The 20902-nt window shown below is 36.1% G+C and overlaps 1 protein-coding gene and 1 long non-coding RNA gene across 2 annotated transcripts; one reads left to right on the plus strand and one right to left on the minus strand.

Annotated features, from left to right (window-relative positions):
* Positions 1 to 2245: 2245 nt before the first annotated feature.
* Positions 2246 to 4105, minus strand: LOC120339820 (uncharacterized). The gene is made up of 3 exons (XR_005569246.2): positions 3816 to 4105; positions 3290 to 3382; positions 2246 to 2377 (listed from the first exon to the last, which is right to left on the minus strand). It is a non-coding gene; the product is annotated as an uncharacterized LOC120339820 (long non-coding RNA).
* A 6371-nt stretch (positions 4106 to 10476) lies between these two features.
* LOC120339809 (uncharacterized) lies at positions 10477 to 12358 on the plus strand. Its single transcript, XM_078116121.1, has 4 exons — positions 10477 to 10498; positions 11220 to 11670; positions 11868 to 11951; positions 12240 to 12358. The coding sequence occupies exons 1-4, from the start codon at positions 10477 to 10479 to the stop codon at positions 12259 to 12261; spliced, it is 579 nt and encodes a 192-aa protein (XP_077972247.1). The 3' UTR covers positions 12262 to 12358.
* The last annotated feature ends 8544 nt before the right edge of the window (positions 12359 to 20902 follow it).

Consider the following 20902-nt stretch of genomic DNA (forward strand, 5'->3'; position numbering starts at 1 on the left):
ACGGCTTGTTGGAATTAGAAACAACAGGCGATTATCGACGTTAGCTTTTGGACGGACTTTTTCTAGACTTTTAGCAAAAATTAGTAAAATTTACTATTTTTTCCCTACTGAAGTAAAGAGTTCAGAACTTTTGGAAAAATAGAAAATCGTCATTTATCAGCTTGAAACATGGATTTCCATTGCCCAGACTTCCCTAATATCTCTCAATAACCATTGAACAACCAGTTAAGTTGACCAAGCCTAAAAAATTTGTTATAAATCAACCCACAACATGCTGAAAATGACCCCTAAATACCACCTTTTTCATCCAAACTTCAAATGACCGTTGTCAACAAAAGCGAAGCGTAAAATCGTTGCTGTGACGCAAGTACTAATCTCGAAGAAGCCTGGAGTAAAATCACGCGACGCTAGGCCAAACAGCTGATTAGCAAAGGCCAATTAGAATCGAGGGTAGAGTAGAGTAGAGTAGATATTGATACAGAAGAACTGAGAAAATTTGCCCAGGGTTTTATATGTCGTTTTGGAACGACATAAAGATGTGAACAAACATTTTCTGCCATAAAACTAATTAAAAGCAAAGCGAGGTCAAGACTTACAGATTTAAATTTGAAGAATGCACTGCTCCTCTCAGTAACAAACTTAACTCCAAGAATAAAAAAACTGGCGAAAGTAAAACAGCAGCAAAAGTCTCATAAAGGCGGTACTTAAATAAAATTGATCAGTTTCATTTATTATACTTCCTTGCTTAATTTCTATTCATGTGAAGTTGTAAATTGTAAAACTACATATACGTGTGTATATATGTGTGTGTATTATAAATTTATATAATTTCAACAAGAAGCGGACATTAGGCGTGGGAATACCCGTACAAGAGATTTACGGCGCATCTGAAACATCATGTTTAAAACGTGGCGCATGGTATGTGAAAGGTTGGCCACCCCTGGATTAGTCCAATGATTGCAAATAAAAGTTAGAAAAAAAAACAGTTACAAAACGACCCATAGGTCTGCTTCGTAACCAATAAAAATGGCAAAGACGTAAAAGACCATTTAATAGATGAAACTCACCGACGAATCGAGAATAAACGCCATTGTTGAGAACGATTAGACAAAAGCCACGATGGTCAGTATCTGGTAGACTGAAAATATAAAATTGGAAACTTAACAATTGTATTGGTTTTGTCTACATATTAAATTTTGAAATAAACGGACAAATCATATGTTTTCAGCAATTTGGAGTAAAAATATTCATTGACTCTTAGCTTTTAAAAATAGTTCGGTACCGGATCTCGAACATGGGTTGAAGAAAGATTTCAATTTCAGATCACGTGACAAACTTGCAAGTTTCGTTTGAATATGTCGTGTTAAATAGGGTTTCGATTTTGTTCATGTGAACATTTTTGTTCCGTTTTTTTTACAGCATTCATCACCGACTCCTGGAATATTCGAAATATTACACCAACTTCATAATGAAATGTTTAATTCTGACTTCATGTTCAAAGCCACACATGTCCCCAAGCATCTTTTAGTTCCGGATATACTTTTGAATCAATTCACCTTTTACTACGGGTGATATTTGCCACGTCAGTGGGTACATAAAATTATGAACAAAATTAATATTAGCACAGCAAGCCATAAACACGCACAATTCCACGCTCTTATTCATTATAGTGTCCGTGTGCCTTCCTTGTCCATCTCTTATTTTGCTCAGAGATCAATCTGCTTTATTTCTGCGTGAGTACCCTTGGTTTGTGATTTTCATCAAAAATATATGATTACAATGTTTAAGCTCTTACTTGTACATTTCCTTGTTTATTTCCGTGGTTACGATCGGTGGAGGTTTCACACTGAAATAAAGTAAAACAAAATAATGGTACACACTCAAATAAATGAGTGTTGTACATGTGGATTCATACCAAGATCAATTCCATGAATTAAATTTATTTTCCCCGGAAAGCCCAATATTATGATATGGAGCAAGATAAAGATTATATGGAATTATCATAATGAATATAAAAAACAGAATGAGATTTTCATGATTTGGGATATACGTCAAGACAAATTAACCAAATGGCGGCCTCTCCAGTTTCAGGTTTTTTCTTTTACCGATTTTGGCCCCACATTTTAAATTTCTTAAAACTGATATTTTACCAAAATATATGTTATAAGTTTATATTTTCATGAAAATACTCACAGCCGCTCCTTAAATACCGCATTTCTCTTTTTTTCGCGTTGTTGCAAAATCATAAGTCTTTCCTGTGTATACTCATTCACTTCTCGAGTAATCGGGTCTGTGATTTCGGGAAATTCCAACGCAAACCCTTTCACGTCAGTTTGATCCGTGTCAATGTTGCCGTCGACAACTATCTCTGGGTTTTCTGAAATAAATAAGCAATGCTCAAATATATGGACACAAAAGCGGAAACAAAATATTTTTCTCAGGGTTTCCCCACAAATCATTCTGAACGAATCCGAAATTGTGTACCATCATAACTTACTAGTACCGATACCCGGACTGCCCTCGCCTAAACAGGTCCTATGACAATGATGATTCATTTGTCTTGTCCAACGTGAATAAAAATGATTTAACTCATAACTGTGGTATCAAATCATTTACAGTACAGTAGTACCTAGTCTACAGTGCGTCACCATTATCGGAAAACTTCCGATTTTTGTGAAGCAAGATTCCGCAAAATCTAAATGGAAGACTTTTGTCACGCTTGGCGGATTTAAAACCGTCTTCTCGCGAATAAAAAATAATACAGTGGGATGAAACATTTGATCTTATAGGATTCATAGAAAATTTAGAAATAGATAAAATATTAGTTTCCTACAGAAAAGTTAATTCTTCAAACATTGAAAAATTCAAAGAAGTTTGTCCAGTAGTTAAAAAATAGAAACGAATATTCAAATTATTAAGACTAACAACAAGAATTCTAACAACAGCATAATTTTATATCGTTTTGTAGGTTCATTTCGTATTCAATAAGAGTCAGAGTTATTATTTGTCATGCAAGAAAAGACACTTAACATGCAGGTCTCTATAATGAACATAGGAAGGTCGCTTTCCCTCCAACAGACATAAAACCCGCAATAGGCAACGCTGGCCAGTTTTCAGCAAGTTTTTTCATTTACCAGAAAAACAAATCGGATATTTCAGAAAGTGTGTAACGCTATCCGCAAGATGAAGCACAAGTTGCTAAAGCTAACTAAGCATGATATTTCAATCCTCAACCGGTGCACGCTGCTGTTTTATTCAAAGTAGAGTGTATTGCATAAAAAATATTTACCGTTCGACTCAAATTCAGGAGATCGTTTAGGGCTTGATTCTAGTTGCTCCCGTACAGGTTCCTGCTGTACATTATTAATTTGTTGAGAATCATCTAAATAAATACTTTGCATTATTTTAAATAGCAAGTGTTATTTATTTAAAAATAGGAAGTGTTACCTCTAACACATAAAATTTTGTCTGTCGACCACTGAATCACTAATTAGCTACATGTGGTCCAATTAGATTTGAGACAATGTAGCTGTCCAACGTTCTGTTGGATTACTGAAATAAGTAAGCAAATGTCTTTTGCTGCTTTCCTCTTAACGGAAGGAAATATTTATTCAAATAACCGGAGCTCATCGAAATTTCTAATATTCAGAGTTCTTAGCAATTTTGTTCGTTTGCCGAACGCCAAGGACAAATCGAAAAGAAATGCATTTCAGAATAGTGTATGAACGTTATCCGATAGATGGAGAACAAGTTCCATATATTCTATAACATTATACACAGTTCTAAAAACGCGTTATATCGCTCAAAATATTCACCTTTTGACCCTGTTTCAGAAGATCTGGGGTGCGCTACAGGTTGTCTCAGTACAGGTTCCTTTTCCCCCGTCGTAGATATGTCATCTGAATAGATAGAATAACGAATGAACTACCAAACAATTGATTGAAAGGAAAGAGCCCGTAGTTGATCTTTTTAAATACAAGAAAGCGATGCTCAAATATATGGACACGTAGTAGTACCGCTATACAGTCTTTCGCAGTACCGTAGTCGCAGTTTTCACGATTTCGCTCTGCAACAAAATCGCTGTGCGAACTCACTGCGAAGACGGAATCGCCACAAGGAGCGCTTATTTTGTAATTTTAAAGACATCATCGCACACAACAAACATATGTTTCATAGTTCACAGGAATTTCTGAAATAAATAAAAGTAGTAGCTTCTAGCAAAAAATAAAATCTTCCACCACTGAAAATTTCGAATCATTTGGTCCAGTGATCAAAGAGAAAGCGATTCTTAAAGAATGATAAGAGGAAGAATTCTAACAAGAACAACAACACAACAAACCATTCGATTCATATATGATTTTTGTTTTGTTTGGGGGGGGGGGGGGGGGGGGGTACATGATAACTAGTAGATTGGTCTGACGATAGAGTAATGATTAGGATTAGATTTGGATTGTTTGGTCGAATGGTTTAAATAAATGAATGTCATAAACCAAAGATGTCCGATCAACAGTCAAGTCAGTTCATCAACAATCAATTCTTAGGAAAAATAGAACAAAAACTTAACCAATATGAAAGAATTCCCGTTAAATTGAAGTTGCCCACAACTTGCAGGTTGTTGTAATAACCTATTAGTTCGCAAAGATATTTACCGAATGACACTGATGGTTGTTGCGTTACAGGGGATTCCGTCCTAGCTATATTATCAACCCCCATGTGTCTGTCATCTGTATAAAATAAATATTAATTATTTAACAAATATCTTGTTATCTTGTTGTTATTTATCAAATATCTACATGATAACTAGTAGATTGGTCTGACGATAGAGTAATGATTAGGATTAGATTTGGATTGTTTGGTCGAATGGTTTAAATAAATGAATGTCATAAACCAAAGATGTCCGATCAACAGTCAAGTCAGTTCATCAACAATCAATTCTTAGGAAAAATAGAACAAAAACTTAACCAATATGAAAGAATTCCCGTTAAATTGAAGTTGCCCACAACTTGCAGGTTGTTGTAATAACCTATTAGTTCGCAAAGATATTTACCGAATGACGCTGATGGTTGTTGCGTTACAGGGGATTCCGTCCTAGCTATATTATCAACCCCCATGTGTCTGTCATCTGTATAAAATAAATATTAATTATTTAACAAATATCTTGTCCTAATTTTTTGTTATCGCAGTTTGTTAGAGTTTTTACTTGCCATTATCAGGTTATTCATAATTCTGACATTAGTCTTTTGAATACTGACGCTTGTAGTTTGGCCTATAATAGAGAAGTTACTAGTCACAACTGATGCGCTAAGTGTTACATTTATTGGGCTCATGGTGTTGCCGGTTAGCAGAGACCGTGAACTATTACACTGACAATCCAAAAAGCAGAAAAAAAGAGAGACTACTGAATTCCTCTCGGCAGGGTAGTTTTTTCAAAAAGGTGGCATCTTCCACCATTGAGGTACACATATCTGAATATTGGCAATTACAATAATTTTTATAGGTTACCTGTCATTAAATCATACTGTTGCGATGGACAACATCGTGGTTTTATTGAAACGAAACATGCAAAGCCAACAACATCCTTAATAAAATACCAATAAAATATTAAAATTATATTGTGCTAGGTAATTTCCATCACACGCTCTAGTAGTCAATCAGAGTTAGTAGTTCAAGTTACTCATGCATTTGTGTCGCTCATATAAATATGCCGGTTGCCTCATGAGTTCATCGTCATTGGGAGACATCGTTGATTTGAAACGGTGCGATACCTGAGCGGTTAAATCTTTGTTGACATGGCGATTGCAGTTTAAAAACAAATCACACACCCACGCGGGGGCGTGTCAAACTTTTCTGCTGCCCAGGATGAGTTTCTGCTAATGATGCCCCTTATACCAAATTTCAAAAATATTTTAAACAAATTTTAGATAGTTGTTATAAGTGAGAATAAATTAATTGAAGCTAGGGATGCCACTTTTGGATTTACGAATCGCATCTATCCGAATCGATTCGAATCAGATTTACGCGATTCGGAAAAAGAGAGCAATTTACCAAAAAAAAAACATTAAACGTTAGTTAAATCGTTGTTTTGGCGGCTTTAAATCTGCCGAATGCGTTTATGCGCACTCCCAAATAACACCAAATTACCGGACTGAAAAAAAAAACATTGAACGTTTGTTAATCGTTGTTTTCGGCGGCGTTAAAACTGCCGAATGCGTTTATGCGGCACTCCAAATGACAGCAAATTACGGGACGGAAATGAATGAAAATAAATTTTTCGTGATTGACTTTTTTACTTATCTGCCGTCATTTGTTTCAAGTTCGACACAACACTCTTTTACGCATCACTCGAGATAATGTGTGGCGTAATTTCCACCAAACTGCGAGTTCAGTTTTCCATTGAATAGCTTAAGTTTCTAATAAGCGAATTTAAATGGATTGTATACCTGAAAATTCGTGATTGCGCTGCGACCAAGTGCTACCGACGTCTAGACTCTCTAGATCAGTGGTTCCCAACCTTTCTACCCTGGCGGACCAGTAAAATTAAAATAAAAGTACTCGCGGACCGGCAAAGAAATTGAAATGACCGGAACAGAAAAGAATAACATTTATTTGCGTAAAATAATGCAATGCCGGGCACTCAATATGCTTCTAGACAAAAAAGGTACACTTAAAAACATTTCACACGAAGAAAAACTTTTAAATAATGTGCCGGCCAAAAATTGAAATGGGTGAAACATAAAATAATATCATATATTTGCGTAATGAAATGCAGTGCTGGGCACCCATCATGCGTAAAAAAAGGCCACGCGTAAAACATCTCACATAAAAAACATGTAAATGCCAAATAATGTACAAACTCTGGTGAGAATTTTGCTGCTGTTTCGTTTCCGATGCACGATTGCAAACGAGGCCCCAAAGAAGTTTCTGCAAAACGTAGCTCTGCAGCGGTGTGCAGCCGATTTCTTTGCTTCGTTTTAATTAAAGCTAGTGATGAAAATGTTTTTTCGCATAATGTAGTAACTGGTTGATAATACGAACAAGAGTTTGATTGCTCGATTACTTAGCGATGAGTATTCGTTATCAAGAGATATCCAAAATTATGACAGTGATTCTTTTTTAAATCTGGACTGTAAGGTAGAGTCACAATTTTAATCAAGAGGTTTCTTTTTCATTGGGTTTATCATATTAATCCCTCTGCAGTTGATCGATGCCTCAAACGGAATGAGTTTACAATACAATGACAAAGTCGTCGCTACCAAGCTCAAAATACTGAAAAAGATCTCTGCGCCCATGCTGTTTTGCGCGTCTCGTGATCACCTGCAGGATCGCAACAAGTTCATATCATATTGGAATATTATACTGTCCTTGACTGTTTTCTGGTTTGAACAAAGAAATATGCATAACGTTTTATATGGATGATCATATTAATCACGATAAGCACGCAGAACAGAAAAAGCACGCGTGCCGATTTTCAGGTTTCTGAACCTTGCGAGATTTGATGGAGCGCATTCGCGATGAATCGGAGAAGAAAAAGCGAAAAGTGTGATTACTCGGCGCCACGATGTCGCGAATGACGTCGCAATATGACGGCGGAAGAGAAATTGCGTAATAAACCAACGCAACCTACGGTAAAGGGATTGAGACGGCATAAAAATGAAATTTCTCGCGGGCCGGCAAAAAAGCTTCGCGGACCGGTAGCGGTCCGCGGACCGGCGGTTGGGAACCACTGCTCTAGATAATATTTAATATTGATCGAAATTTAATTTAAACCTCGTTCTGAGTGAAATATTTCGCGTACACTTGAAGAGAACTATTACTGAATGAATTCATCGGCCGGCAATGTTAATCGACAATCATGTCTCTCATCCTAAAATATATATTTATTTTGTTTGCGTTTGTCAGGCTTCCACTCGAGTGACGGTAAACGAAATCAGGGGGACATAATGTAATAGTACATACACGTCTTTTTTCAGCTGTCGGGTGAACGGTTGTTTTTCTCGAAATCAATTTAATTTAATCTTGGTTAATTTAAATCGTCTCCAAGCATATTCTTGCAAAACGCAAGCATTTCCAATTTAAAGTAATTCAGATGCAATTAGAATGTTTTTGTCGTACTACTCTATGATGCTAGCATAAATATGAAATATTGTACTAAAATTTGAAGATAAAGAATCGGTAATATGGCCGGCCTCAATTCAATATAACAAGAAGTGAAATACCACAGTCACATATACTGGTGTAGGACTAGGGAAAGCAGTGCTGTTACTGTGTTTATGACATAACAGTGCAACTGTTCCCTGCTTTTTTTTTCATATAAATTCCATCAAATTGCCTCAGTCCTGATACAAGTAGGTCTAACACAATAATAACTCAGTATTGTAAGACTCACAGATAAGTTGCAACAGCAAGTTTTTCATCAATGCATTTATTGGTGATATCTATGAATTACATCTTTTTTATCATGATGGAAATGAGTGTGGCTTATTCACTGAAAACCCCTTATCATCCTTGCTATATAGCGTATTCCATTTTTAAGTTTTTCTCCTCTAGATTTGTTTTTTTTTTACTTTGAGCAAACATACGCATACAATAAAAAAAAAGCTCAATGAAATCAGATTCGGAAAGATTCGATTCGAAAATTTTTGATTCGAGATTCGATTCGAAAAAAAATGTATCCAGAAGTGGCAACCCTAATTGAAGCACAAGTAAGAGTAGAATTTTTGTATATTATTATTATTTAAATTGAACATCAAAATAAGCAACAAACTCACGCCTGTAACGTGTTGGCAGGGGCGGCTGACCCTTTGGCCAACCTCTAGATACGCCTCCGTCACTACGTCGCCCAGTGAGAACTAAAATGGCCTTGTTCAGAGCGAAAGGTGTGAATAAATGTAACAAAAAAGAACTTAACGCCCGTTTCAGCTAATAAACTGAGACATGCAGAAAGCAAAGTGTAATTATTTAATCAATCTCACAAAACCTGTGTATAACATTTGGAAAAGGTGGAAAAAAATTAAAATTATTTTACGATACCTTATGACAACGATAGGTACAGTAGCGAGGACAGTGCTTGTCCATCGTAGGACGTTCTTTAAACTAAATCCGAAGCTTTATTTTGTTTTAGAATTGGGAGGAATCCTACAATGACTTGAGTGTTACCTAAAATAAGAAAATCAAATTATTGTCTGATCTGAAGTTATTGTCTGATCTGAAGTTTGGCAACTATGGACGGATGTTTCTCTGAGCATGGGCTTGCTTGTTTATTTTGGTAACATTGGAAATAAGCAACGAATCAACCGTGGTCTAACAATTGAACTTTTTGACGCTGCTCAGACGCCTTTTTCACTCGTACAGATTTCCAAGCATGATTTTAAATCTTGGCTCGCTTTTGTGGTCTTGTTAGCAATCTGTCAGTTTTTAGTTGTATAATTAGGTATAGATTAAAGACCTCGACGGACATTTTGTCTTCCGAGTAATTTTAGTTCAGTAGCTCTAATCAAAAATTGAGTTCCGATAGACGAGCCTAAAATTAGCTATCGATACTTTTACATGACACGTGGTTAAATATTTTGAATCCAATGATGGATGAACAAACATGATAACCCGTTTAAGCGCCAACTCCCGAGAACACTCTCAAAATTGGTAAAGGTTTGGGAAAACATCCAATGTCTTTCGGAACTCGGATTTTTATATTTTTGTTGTTAGAATCAGACAATTTTCGATTGGAACAAAAAGATGTTTACCAACACCAAAATCTTTATTAGAATTAAATTGTGAATATTTAAAATACATTTTTTTGCGCTGTGCAATAACAAAAATTCATTTTTAATCTTATTGAAATAAAAAAATTAGATGCGTTATATATCGTGTCCAAAACCTCGTATACCCCAAACCCATGGCAAATTTCCAACGAAATTAAGAAAATCTGCTTTTCTTTAAGTCTTTGGTTGAGGTGGTCTCTTCACGCCAGGCTCTAAATGAATTATTTCTGCAATAAACAAGGAGTCGCATCCAAATTTGCACTAAATATCCTTGCTGATATTGCGAAAAAAACAGAAAAATGTGTACTCACCTCAATATAGTCTAGTCTAGTCATATGCCTCCAAGATGATTCAACGATATTATTAATGAAGTGTATGTGGTACAAGCATATCCCATCTCTTTAGTTAGGTTTGAATTTTATTGGACTTTGCTGTTGGACTGTTTTCTTTGTATTAACCTATTGAGTAAACAGCTAGACGCTTTCGCAAACAGGTAGTATGTACAAGTGCCGAAATAATATACCTCACGTGTAATAATTTACACAGTACATAGCACGCGGCGTGGTTGCAGTTATACTTCTTATAACTTCAATATAATAGCATACAAGAGTAAAACAAATAAACCTGGAGTAGTATACTACAAGACAAGTCAATTATCCCATTAATACGTTTGCAGTGCCGATAAGTGATATCTTATAGCTGGACTCGTACCTTAAAAATGGGTAATGAAGCTTCAAAAGGTGAGTGAGTTTCTTAAGATAAGATTAACCGAGAAAATTTTCTCGTCACTAGTTCGTTTCAGCAATTTAACTTAGTAATAAAATGTTTTTGTCAAAATATTGCAACTAAATGCCATTTACAAAATTCTATTTTATTTATCTATGCGGTTTTATTCACGGGAATATGCAAGGTGTACATTGCTTTGATTAGAATCGTTAGTGAAAAACATGAGAATCCGCGTCACAATCGTCAGCTTTAGGTGCCTGTGGTTGTATTAGTATATTAGATAGGAAACTTCGTAACGGGTTCAGATTCATAATATTAGTTGATATCTAATCAATGCTGATGAAAAAGCGATGGGTATTTAAAAAGCATAAGTGGTAAAATTAACGAGATACGGACAAGTTCAATTGTGTTACGTAAATAATTTTAGTTTTTTCAATGTCGGTACATTTGTCTATCGCATTTCAACTCTTCTGTGCAACTAGATTGCCACTATAGAACGGCGTGCATCAAATTTGGCGTCATTATGGATCAGTAGTTGCTATATCGGCCTAATCGATAGATATCCAGAATGCAAACCTAGCTAGCATTCCAAACTTCAGTAACCCCAGTAAATGGCCTGCGACAGCTCTTTCAGCAATCCTCTTGCCAGTCTCACGTACGATCGTGACTACGATTGTTCAGCAAATTTTACTAACATTTGATTGGCACCAAGGCTAACGGATTGTAACTTTACAGCAAGGAAGGGTGAAAAGGAAAAGCTTGAGCGTGAAAATGAAAAGCTTGAGCGTGAAAATGAAGAATATAAACGGCAAATTGCCATTGATGATGCAAATCGTAGGCGCGAGGAAGAAGAGCGTAAACAGCAAATTGTCATTGATGATGCAAATCGTAGGCGCGAGGAAGAAGAGCGTAAACAGCAAATTGTCATTAAAGAGGAAGAGCGCATGCTGCGTGAAAAGGAGAAGCGTGAGCGTGAAAATGAAGAGCATAAACGGCAAATTGCCATTGATGATGCAAAGCGTAAGCGCGAGGAAGAAAAGATGAAGCACAAGGAAGATATGGAGAGAAGGGACAAGGCAATTGCTATAGCCGAGTTGAAGCTACAGAGAGAAATTGAAAAAGGCCGCAACAATGAAACTGTAATGCGAGAATTCGGCAATCTTTACGAGAAACATAGCAATTATTGGTAAGCACACAAACTTTTACACACATAGTTTCATGATGATCAATTTTGGAGACAGTGGAAAACTATTTTCTATTATAAGAAACTATCAGGTGTTGAAGTTTTGGTGCACTCTACAAATAATTTCATATACATAAGAACACGTTTCTGGACAAATTGAAAATATTTCCCATTCAATTGATTGCACGTTTTAATTACAGTGATGAAGCGGGGTTGCCAGCAAGTGAAGCAGTGGAGAGTTTTGGAAGTATTTTCGGTGTCCTCATGGAAAAATTAAAATTCAAGTGAGCACAATTATGTATCTAGGGTGTTCATTGGGTTAAGAAGGAAAGATTGTGATTGTCAAAATATAACTTCCATTTTAATTTATCCACAAAAGCAGTGCTGAGATACCAAACTTTCCATCTACATACACTCTCTGTGGTTGCGGGTACATGGGTCGCCCACGATTTAAAATTAAAAAAAAAAAAAAATTCAATGACTGAGCAAACAGAGAATTTTTCTCCAAACGCTCTTTAGCTAAACCCAAAAATGTAATTAACTTTTAATTTTCTTATCAACTATTTTTTCAGTTCTGACGACCTTGCGGAATAATTGCCTGCACGGATCACAACATATGACACTCATGCTGCGACAGAAATATTAAAAATATTTTTATAATTCAGTTGACGATTTATTTAGTAAATATAACAGAGTTCCATGGTTATTTAATATAATAATTTACCTTATATGACTGATTTTTTGCGATTTCGTTCACGGGAATAGGTAAGGTGTACATTGCTTAATTAAAATGGTCAGTGGAAGAGTCTGCGCATATCGAACCAACTTCGTACGCTTGTACTGGTTATAATAGTAAGTTAGACGGAAAAATCGAAACAGGGGCAGATTCAAATTTTTAAATTGATAAATTTATCAATTTCTTTTTTAATTTTGATTTAGTGACTGATGTTTCTGATTTTAGTGCGTGTAGATCTGAGACGTTATTGTCAATAGCACTATTATACGGTTGAGTTGAAAACAAGAAAATTAATTCAGTGATATATAAATAAAGTTGAAGGAAATATATACAATGTACAAAAAATTGATTTGATATATTTCCTAAGCCTATTAAATGGTTGGCTCATTCTTGACATTTATTCTCTCAATTGGTATCTATTGATACTTCTGTCGCAAAGACAAACTTATAAAAAGCTCTTAGCCAGTCCGAGGTTGCCTTTAACTATTCTCCGTCTTTTTTTTACTCTCAGTTGCTTAGAGAAAACTTAACGAGCATTTCAAAATAAACTAATATATTACGCGCTGACATGAAAAATAAATTGTTACATTTGCTTGAATCAGTGTTCGACAAGCTGTGGCACGAGGGCCAACAACGAAAAATTTCAATAACTATATTTTTATAAATTACATATAACATATAATAAGTTATCACCCTATATTCAAGTTATTATTAGTTTTTTTTTTAAAGCTTATCAAAATATGACCTTTTCCGTGCATTATTATTCATTGCGATACGTAGGCGAGGGTAATAGCTAGTGCAGGCAAAGAAACATTGCTCACGGTGCAGCACCAAACCAATTATTTCAAAGCGTCTAGCTGTTTATTCAATAGGTTAATAAATGGATAACAGGGCAAAGTCCAATACAAACTAAACCAGACTAAAGAGACGAGATATGTTGGTACCTTGTATTATAAAAACTTTTTTATCATTAGCGCGATCGATGACAAATAATGGCTAATGAGTTTGTACAATAATAACGTTTGTTCCATATTGAGCTGTTTACCTATTCTTTGCTTTATTGTGGCCCGCATAAAATGCAAAATTAAATTTTGTTGCTCGAGACGCTGACAACCTTGGACCACCCCGAACTAGTACATCAGTGATCATTACTGTTAAAACCCATAGGCGTAACAAACCCCCGAAAAAAAGTTCAGTTTATGTTTTTGGAAAGAAGATTTTGCTGTAGAGCAGTAAGACACAAATTTGTACTTATTTTCAACACCATTTTGCTCTATTCGTAAGCGATTCAACCACCTTATTTGGCTTACTATTACTCCTTCCTTCGAACGAACGACCAGATATTGATTAAATTTGACATCGAAGTAACACATGTGGACAGAAAGGAGTGCGTAAGCGTCGTATTGAAAAATTTTTGTGCTGGTACGTTCTAGATAAGGTCTTTTATGAATTAAAATTGTTTGAATATCCTGTTACTGTTTTCGATGTGAGTTTTTAATCCAACTTATCAAATGTTTCGCAATAATGGGATGGATAATAATCTGTTATTGGACACGGATTGAACCTATGAATCGTTTCGTTATTACGTTGTTGTTAGAATTTTTCTTCTCATCCCACACATAAAAATTACTTTTCTCATTTACAAATGCAGTCATGTCCAACACAAGTGCTTTCTAGGGTCATAAATCATGTCGCCGCTATACTGAGGGTCGCACATTGTATATTCGGCTTCACACCATGAAATTCGAATCAACTTTAAAACAAAATTTCAAGCAATAATATACATGGCATAAAATATCGAAAAAAAACTGATCGAGCAATTTTTCTTTCCAATCAGTGCGAAACATGCTTTTGAAAGTCATTGTTCAACTTTTTAATATCAACGGGCCGTTTTGATACCACACAACGTAACTGGGTTGTCAAATTGTCTGTTCAAATTATAGGACTTTGAGCTCGAAACAGATTTGTGGCCTATTGAGCAAACAGCGTTGTCTTCACCTTTTTCAAAGAAGTACAACTTTTCTAAAATTTCCGATTTTCATCCTCACATTGGCTCTTTTCTTTCCAGTCATACCGGTAGAGTTGTTTTGTGGTTTATTTTTAGACGACTAAAATTAAATTGAATAACCTTCGACGAAAAGCACAACCGGATGTGACTAACTATCGATTACTTCACAATGGATGGAAAACTCATTGTCATAATCGCCACTGACGTAACACGATTGAGTGGCCTCCTGCAAAACTATGTTTTTCTTATGGCGTAGCCGCTTGAAATAAGAACCCCGAATCTCGTAAGATTTGAAATTATACTTGGAAGTTTTATGGTAAATATGTTTATACGTCCGTATTTGCATAATAGCTTCATGTGGGCCGCATGAATCCTTCCTGCCGGACCATGCGGCCGCGGGTTAGACATGTCTGCACATGGACTAATTGCCTTGAAATTTTCAGTCGCTAAAGCTATTAACTTTATTTGTTCCTAAATTCTCTGTTAGACCTGATGCTTCATTTAAAATGCGCTGTATAATTTTTAATTATGAAAACAGGTTTTTATGAAATCGTGACGGCTGATACCGTTAGTCCACTGTGACAACTTGCTTACCCGTACTACGGCGTTTTGGATTTCGTATTCTTATATTTCAGCATTGTTCTCTTGTTCATTTATTATTGGTTTGGTGCTGCATCATAATCACTGATTTTGCTTGCACTCGCTATGCTGTATAATTTGTGATTATGAAACACGTTTTATGACATCGTGGTGGTGGGTGCCGTTAGTCCACTAAGACAGATTGCTTACCCGTACTACGCGTTTGCAATTTCGTATCCATACATTTGTGCATCGCTCTCGTGTTCGTTCAGCACAAGTGCCGAGATAAAATACTTGTAACTATGCGCGTAATAATTTACTCAGTACGCGGCGCCTCATTATACTGCAATATTACAGCAAACGAGAGTAAAACAAATGAAGCCTGAAGTAATATAAATCAAGACAAGCCAATTATCACACTAATACGTTTGCAATGCCGATAAGTGATATCTAATAGCTGAACCCGTAACTCGAAAATGGGTAATAAAGCGTCAAAAGGTGAGTGAGTCTCGTAGAATATGATTTATTGCATAAGATAGGATTTACATATTTATTCCGAGGAAAGCCCATAAGCCCATGGCGAACCAAGGCCTCTTGTCTGGTTGCCAGTCCATGGGCGCCATTCGCCAAACTTCTTTATCGTTTAACGTGTTAGTTGAGCACCCACTTTCTCGTAAAAGGCAAAAATGGTATTCTCGAAGTATCGTTAATATTGAGAGTTAATATTGAGATTGAGAGATCATACAGAGATTTTTGTTCAACGACAACCGTGCGTTAGATTTCGAGAGAACTTGCGTGACCGTGAGTAAGTTTTTACGAGATGTTTCGTGAATCGATTTCGTAACTTCGTTTTTGAGAGACAAAGTTACGTGCTCCTAAAGAGGCTTTTTACGAAGTTTGGCGAATGGGGCCCAATGTCGGGTATGGGATACTGTTGGCCAGTAATTTTTTTTCTCCAGATACTCGGAATTGATTGAGTTGATGTTCTCGCCACTAGTCCGTTTAACAATTTCACATAGTATTAAAATGTTTTTGTCGATATATTGCAATTCAAAAATTTATTTTTTTAGTTAACGTCTAATCGATGCCATAACAAGCAAAAATTTATTAAAAAGCATAAATAGTACAATCAACGAGATACGGACGAGCTTCATTTTGTTACATAAATAATTTTAGTTTTTGTAATGTTAGCACATTTGTCAATTGCAACTCTTCGATGCAGTGAGCGAGTTGCGTATATTTACGTAAAATAGCGCCTATGGCAAAGTTTAGTAATGCGCCCCCTTGATCGTTTGTTGTCAACTTTTAACGACTGTTGTTGAATTATGATACTTGTACGTTGTGATTTGAGTGAAAATACGAATTATTTTATTGATACGTTTCACGATGTAAACGTTTAGCCGTTTTTACGCTCTTCTCAAACGGCGCCCATGGAACGGGCCATGGATGCCATACTCTAGTCTAGGCACGCCATTGCTTCTATGCAACCAGATTACCACTCTAGGACGGGCTTTCCAAAAACTTATAACCGCCTGCATCGATTAGTTCAGCAATCCCCTCACGCACAATCCTGATTAAGGTTGTTTGGTGAATCAGGGCTAACGGAATGTAACTATTCGCAGAAAGAAAGCGAAGAGAAAGGGATGAAGAACGAAAACAGAAATAGAAACTTGAAGATAAATTACTTAATCGTGCTAAAGAAGATCGTAAATGGATAAACGCCATTGAAGATGAATAGAGAACGCACAGGAACGAGATGGAGAAATTGGAATCAAACAGAAGAATAACAGATTCGGAGCACGAGAAAGCGAAGGAAAATAATCGCTAAAAAGAAGCTATAGTCAGAGAGGTTGGCAATATTTACGAGAAGCATTTTAACACGTGGTGAGCAGACAAAAGATGTCTAATTTTTGAATCAGTGACAAACAAATCTCTGTTATAGGGAACTATCAGATGTACTTTGAACAAGGATTTAATACAGGGTTTCCCAAACTGGGGTCCGTCCGTGACGACTACACAGGGGTCCGCAGCGATATTGAGAGTCTGATATATTATACACTTAACGAATATCCACTGTCACTTAGACATTCATAAACGAGATAAAGTCGTAAGTTAACGCAATCGCAAATAGTAATTGTTACGAGACCTTAATAATGGGAGTGAAAAAGTAGTTGTAAATGTAGACCATCGTTGCTTTCAGCGTCTGTGAGGTAGATCTCCGTCACAGAGCCACGTCGAGAACTTGCGCAACTCTGCCATAGTCATTTGAGCCCCGTTGATGCAAGAAAGAGGCGTGAAACCCAGTTAAGTTAATTGTGAGAGACTATCCAAGAATACACAAATAAATTAGGTCGTTGTCATAGAGTTGGGCCTACGACTTTGCTTGTCAGAAATTGATCCGCCACATTAATTTTGTTTGTGTTGTCGTCTTCTAAATTCAAATGGAACATTATCCTCCCTCCTTGGTTACGCACATAAATTGGTATAGGATGGGGGTCCGTAAAAAATAATTTTCACAAATAGGGGTCCACGGCCCAAAAAGTTTGTTAAACTCTGAATTTTAATATACATGAAAACACGTTTCTAGGCAAATTGAAAATTATTTCGTTCCAATTTATCGAACTTTTTAATTACAGTAAAAAAGCCGGGTTGTCAGCAAGTGAAGCAGATGATAACTTTAATAAAAGGCTCGGTGGACTCATGAAACAAATTGAACTCAAGTGAGTACATTTATGTATATTCATGTCATTGGTCTAGGGAGGAATGAACCTGACTGTCCCGAAATGTAACTTCTATTTTAATTTATCAACAAAAGCAATGTTGAGATACGAAACTTTCTAATTTATTACCTATCGAAGAGTAAACCACATGAACTCATACAGTATTTCTGGTTGCGGCTACATGCCTCTCCTGTGATTTAAAATTAAACAATAACCCAATGACTGAGCAAGATATGGAATTTCCCGCCAAACACTCCATTGCTAAACCAAGAAATGAGGTCGAAAATTTCAATGGGTCCAATTTTTTTTTAGTTCTGACAACCTTCCGAAAAAATGACCACACAGATCGCTACATATGGGAACTCAAGCTGCGACAGATGAAAATCATGAATATTTTATAATTCAGTTGACGATTTATTGAGTAAATTTAGCTGTTCCGTGATTATATAATATAATAATTTACCTTATATGACTAAGTTTATTTGATTTCATTTGCAGGAATATGTGAGGTGTTCATGCTTAGAATTGTTAGTGGAAAGCATGGAAACCCACGCATATTGGCAGCGGCACTAGCCTCGGATGCTTGTGGTTGTAGTAGTGAATTTGGCAGAAAAGTAATATTAAGTGCAGATTCAGGTGTTCAGATTGATAAATTTATCAATATTTTACTCATCTGCGCACGGATTTATATGGTAACAATGTCTGTTTGCAAGGCGTTTGTGTCGTAGTAAGTAGCGTAAGCAAAAGTTGTCAGTTCATTTGCGAACGTGCATACCGTTGGTTATAATTTACAGACAAATAGGAGTTGCGTGTGCGTCATAAAGTAATATAGTCCACACGTCACTGAAAATGTGTATATTTGTCCTAGTAATACACAAAGTGTGCCGACCACTGATTTACATGGTAAATAAATTTTCATCAAGAAAGTCACAAGATCAATGTTTGAATTTACAGGTCCATGATCGTTCGAAATTTTTATTCAGTCGACTTTTTGTCTGTCTACAATACTCCGTCTTTCCCCCCAAAAAAAACAAGAAATGTCGACATTTTTCACTAAAGGATGTTTCAAAAATGATCCCGGTATTTTCAAAATAATTGCTCATTACAAAGGTTAGATTTTATTGTATGCTTGTACATAGCCTTGTTCGGAGCAAAATGCGTGCATAAGCAGTCCCCCTTACGCCGATAAAATGATTATTGTGAATCATAATATGTTGCATATGTATGACTAAATAATATGATCTGTTTAGACCTGATAATGTCAAGGACACACAAATTACCATTTTGGTAGTTGGTAGTTAAAAAGAAAAGCAGAATGTTGTATATTCATACACTAGACACGGGTGGTCATTTGGCCAAAATTAACTGCATGAGCCATAATTTCCCGACCGGAGAGGAATCCTCCTATAAGATTTCTATTCATAGTTTTTTATTCCTAGTGGGAAGATAGCGATATAGGCACGAGGAAGAAAGCATCAATAAAGTTTTGGAAACACTTTTTAACTAAGATATGATCGAAGCCATGAAGGTGTGTAAATCCTACCTCATTTTCGATGGCATGTCAGCTTAGCCATTAGTGTCTAGTAGCAATATCTTTTTACTATTTTAATGTTGCAATTTCAATATGCCTGTAGGATATAAATATCCACAAAGCTCATAGAGAGTTTTGAGAAAACTGGGTGAAGTTATTTCGTGTTAAGTAAATTCAGCCCATACCGTTTATCCCCGGCAGATGGATCGTTCCAAGTTCTCCATTGGGATCTTACGTACAAAGTCACCGCCACTAAGACAAGAATGTGAGATTTGAGAAAAACGTTTTAAAATAAGAGAATAGTAATTATTAAGTTGGGGTTAGGGTTAGGAATGATTTGAAAAATTCAAATTTCGAAGGCAATTTGCATCCCTAACCTTAAGGGAATAATTATTAATTTTCTTATTTTGATCCCTGAATTGTACTTGTGCAAACTCGAACAGTGTCAAGACTATACAAGTAAAATCAAATTCGGTAAGTTTAACTAGGGGCAAAGGATTTGCGCGAGACTAATTTTTATAGTCTGTCGTAGGACCCATCTCACGAAGGTAATAAATAGACTGGGAGACTTTCTTTCCAAAAAGATATGAAGAAAAGAATCTTCGCGAATGCCAACGCAATTCGAATGTATTGGATGTCGTTATATTTCGATAGAGAGGGAGCTGAGGCGGCGATTGAATTATAAAATAGAAACAAAAGAGGCGCAAGAGGAGAATTAAACGTGATATTGCAGTATATATCTGTATTGTGGGGAAGCATTTTTGAGAAGCATCTTTAAACATTTTCTGGACTGAATTCATCGGTTTTATCGATAATGTAACAGGTGAAAATTTATAAAAATCCGAAAAGTATTGTTGGTATGGACGACTTTCTACAATAGCATTGACTCAGATTGATTTAAATCTCGTGTTTATGGTCATGGTCGACATAGTTGCGGAGTATTTTCAGTTGCGATAGGTTTAGGGGTGGCAAGGACCAATTGCTGATAAATGAAACATTACCGACAAAAAAATTACTATTCATTTTTAGCCGTGAGATGGGATACAAAAATCCAATTACATTATGACATCAACCGTTAATTAAATTGGAGCCATGTAAGTGCGTGTACCAATTTGTGACTCGAACATTAGCATGTGAAGTTGTACTAAAGATGTTGGTAAAACAAGAGCCTATAACTAGTTAACCTCCACTTCGAAGTTTTGGTCAATCACCATTTTCAATGACAGAGCAGGGTCTCCAGCGCCGAAAATAACGGATGGTCGAAGAGCAACTCTAAATGAACTCATAACAGAATTGGATCCATCACCAATGTGAACTTACGAAACAGTTGAAAAAAAAATAGATATACAATTCAGCAATTTATAGTGTAACAGGCTGCTTATTTGATATTAATCATGTTTTATAATTACATATCAGGGATGGCGAACCAACTAAAAATAAAATTTTCCCAATCTAGTCTGACAATAACTGGACCACCATAACTACAGATACTAACTACTATGGATATTTCACCAAGCATCGATTTCCTTGTTTATTTCCATACTAATGGCCAATCAAGCAATAAGTTAACACTGCCGTAATAATTGAAATCAGTTCACTCGACCAGACAAATATTTTAACATGGCCGTAAACATTGCCTGTTTTCAGGGTTTTATGTGGTG

Source organism: Styela clava, chromosome 9 (genome assembly GCF_964204865.1).
Source record: "Styela clava chromosome 9, kaStyClav1.hap1.2, whole genome shotgun sequence".
In the NCBI taxonomy this organism is placed as follows: Eukaryota; Metazoa; Chordata; class Ascidiacea; order Stolidobranchia; family Styelidae; genus Styela; species Styela clava.

Coding starts and splice junctions, on each gene's coding strand:
- LOC120339809 (XM_078116121.1), top strand. CDS start 10,477: ATGGGTAATGAAGCTTCAAAAG. Junction 11,671..11,867: donor GAGAAACATAGCAATTATTG/GTAAGCACACAA, acceptor TTTTAATTACAG/TGATGAAGCGGGGTTGCCAG. Junction 11,952..12,239: donor ATGGAAAAATTAAAATTCAA/GTGAGCACAATT, acceptor CTATTTTTTCAG/TTCTGACGACCTTGCGGAAT.